General features: G+C 65.7%; 1 protein-coding gene across 1 annotated transcript in view; it reads left to right on the plus strand.

The window, feature by feature from the left end:
* Positions 1-1345, plus strand: part of aldh3a2b (aldehyde dehydrogenase 3 family, member A2b) — a 5891-nt gene that overhangs the window by 2858 nt on the left and 1688 nt on the right. The window contains exons 4-8 of the mRNA XM_019896625.1: positions 126-211; positions 359-567; positions 639-756; positions 830-971; positions 1043-1209. Coding sequence (XP_019752184.1) covers positions 126-211; positions 359-567; positions 639-756; positions 830-971; positions 1043-1209 — 722 coding nt within the window. The remainder of the gene's footprint in view (positions 1-125; positions 212-358; positions 568-638; positions 757-829; positions 972-1042; positions 1210-1345) is intronic.

Consider the following 1345-nt stretch of genomic DNA (forward strand, 5'->3'; position numbering starts at 1 on the left):
GGGTGGCGTGGCGGTTTTTGTTAGCAAAATGGGGGGGGGGGGGGTATGTCCCTACGGGGCTTTGCTCAGCGCGAACGCAAGCCAATCGCAGCCGCTCGCCGACTCACCGGGGTGTCGTCCGCCAGGTAACGCCGCGGTGATCAAGCCGTCCGAGGTTTGCGTGCACACGGCCAAGTTGATGGACGAGCTGCTGCCGCTCTACCTGGACACAGTAAGACACTTTCACGCGGGGGTGGGGGGGGGGATCCGGCCTTTTCCGTCAGACGTAACTGGCGGGGCGTCACAGTCGATGGCCAAGGACTGGCAAGACCAGAGCAGAGCGCGCGTACAAAAGCCTTTTCGATGACGTGCCGCGCAGGAGCTCTACCCGGTGGTGACGGGCGGCGTGCCCGAGACGCAGGAGCTGCTGCGCCAAAGGTTCGACCACATCTTCTACACGGGAAGCGGCGCCGTGGGAAAGCTGATCATGGCGGCGGCCGCCCAGCACCTGACGCCGGTCACGCTGGAGTTGGGCGGGAAAAGCCCGTGCTACATCGACAGCGACTGCGACATCGCCGTCGCCTGCAGGTAGCCCGGAGCCTCGCGCCGGCGGTCCGGGCCGGAGGGCCGCGCTAACGGCGCTTTTCCCCCGCGCGCAGACGCGTGGCGTGGGGCAAGTTCACCAACTGCGGCCAGACCTGCATCGCGCCCGACTACGTCCTGTGCCAGCCGGCCGCGCAGCAGCGCCTCATCCAGGAGCTCCACAAAGCCATCAAGGTAGCGTCCGCCTCCGCGGCGGTTGGGATTCGGATTGGGATTTGAGTCGCGCGTGGACTTTTCCCGGCGGCAGGAGTTCTACACGGACGACCCCAAGACGTGCCCGGACTACGGCCGCATCATCAACCGGCGCCACTTCAGGAGGATCGTGTCCATGATGGAGGACAGCACCGTCGCCGTGGGCGGAGACAACGACGAGGAAGACTGTTTCATAGGTGAGGCGCCCCGACGAGCGCGCCGCGGGGTCCGGCCGAGCGAGGGCTAACGCCGCTTCCTTGTGCCGCAGCTCCCACGGTGCTGCGGGACGTCAAGCCCGACGCCAAGGTGATGCAGGAGGAGATCTTCGGACCTCTGCTGCCCATCGTGACCGTGGACGGCCTGGACGAAGCCATCCGCTTCATCAACCGGGGCGAGAAACCTCTGGCCCTCTACGTCTTTTCCCATGACGCCAAGGTACCGCGCCACGCTGGCCCACTCGGACCCGCTCTGCCACTCAATGTCGGGCCCCCAAAAGCGTGGACTTTCTTGAAAGAAGTCATTTCTCGAGCGCCTCTTCTCCAGAGGCGTTTTGAAGGGAGCGGGCGGGGGG

Source organism: Hippocampus comes, unplaced genomic scaffold (genome assembly GCF_001891065.2).
Source record: "Hippocampus comes isolate QL1 unplaced genomic scaffold, H_comes_QL1_v1.1 scaffold22, whole genome shotgun sequence".
NCBI classification, from domain to species: domain Eukaryota; kingdom Metazoa; phylum Chordata; class Actinopteri; order Syngnathiformes; family Syngnathidae; genus Hippocampus; species Hippocampus comes.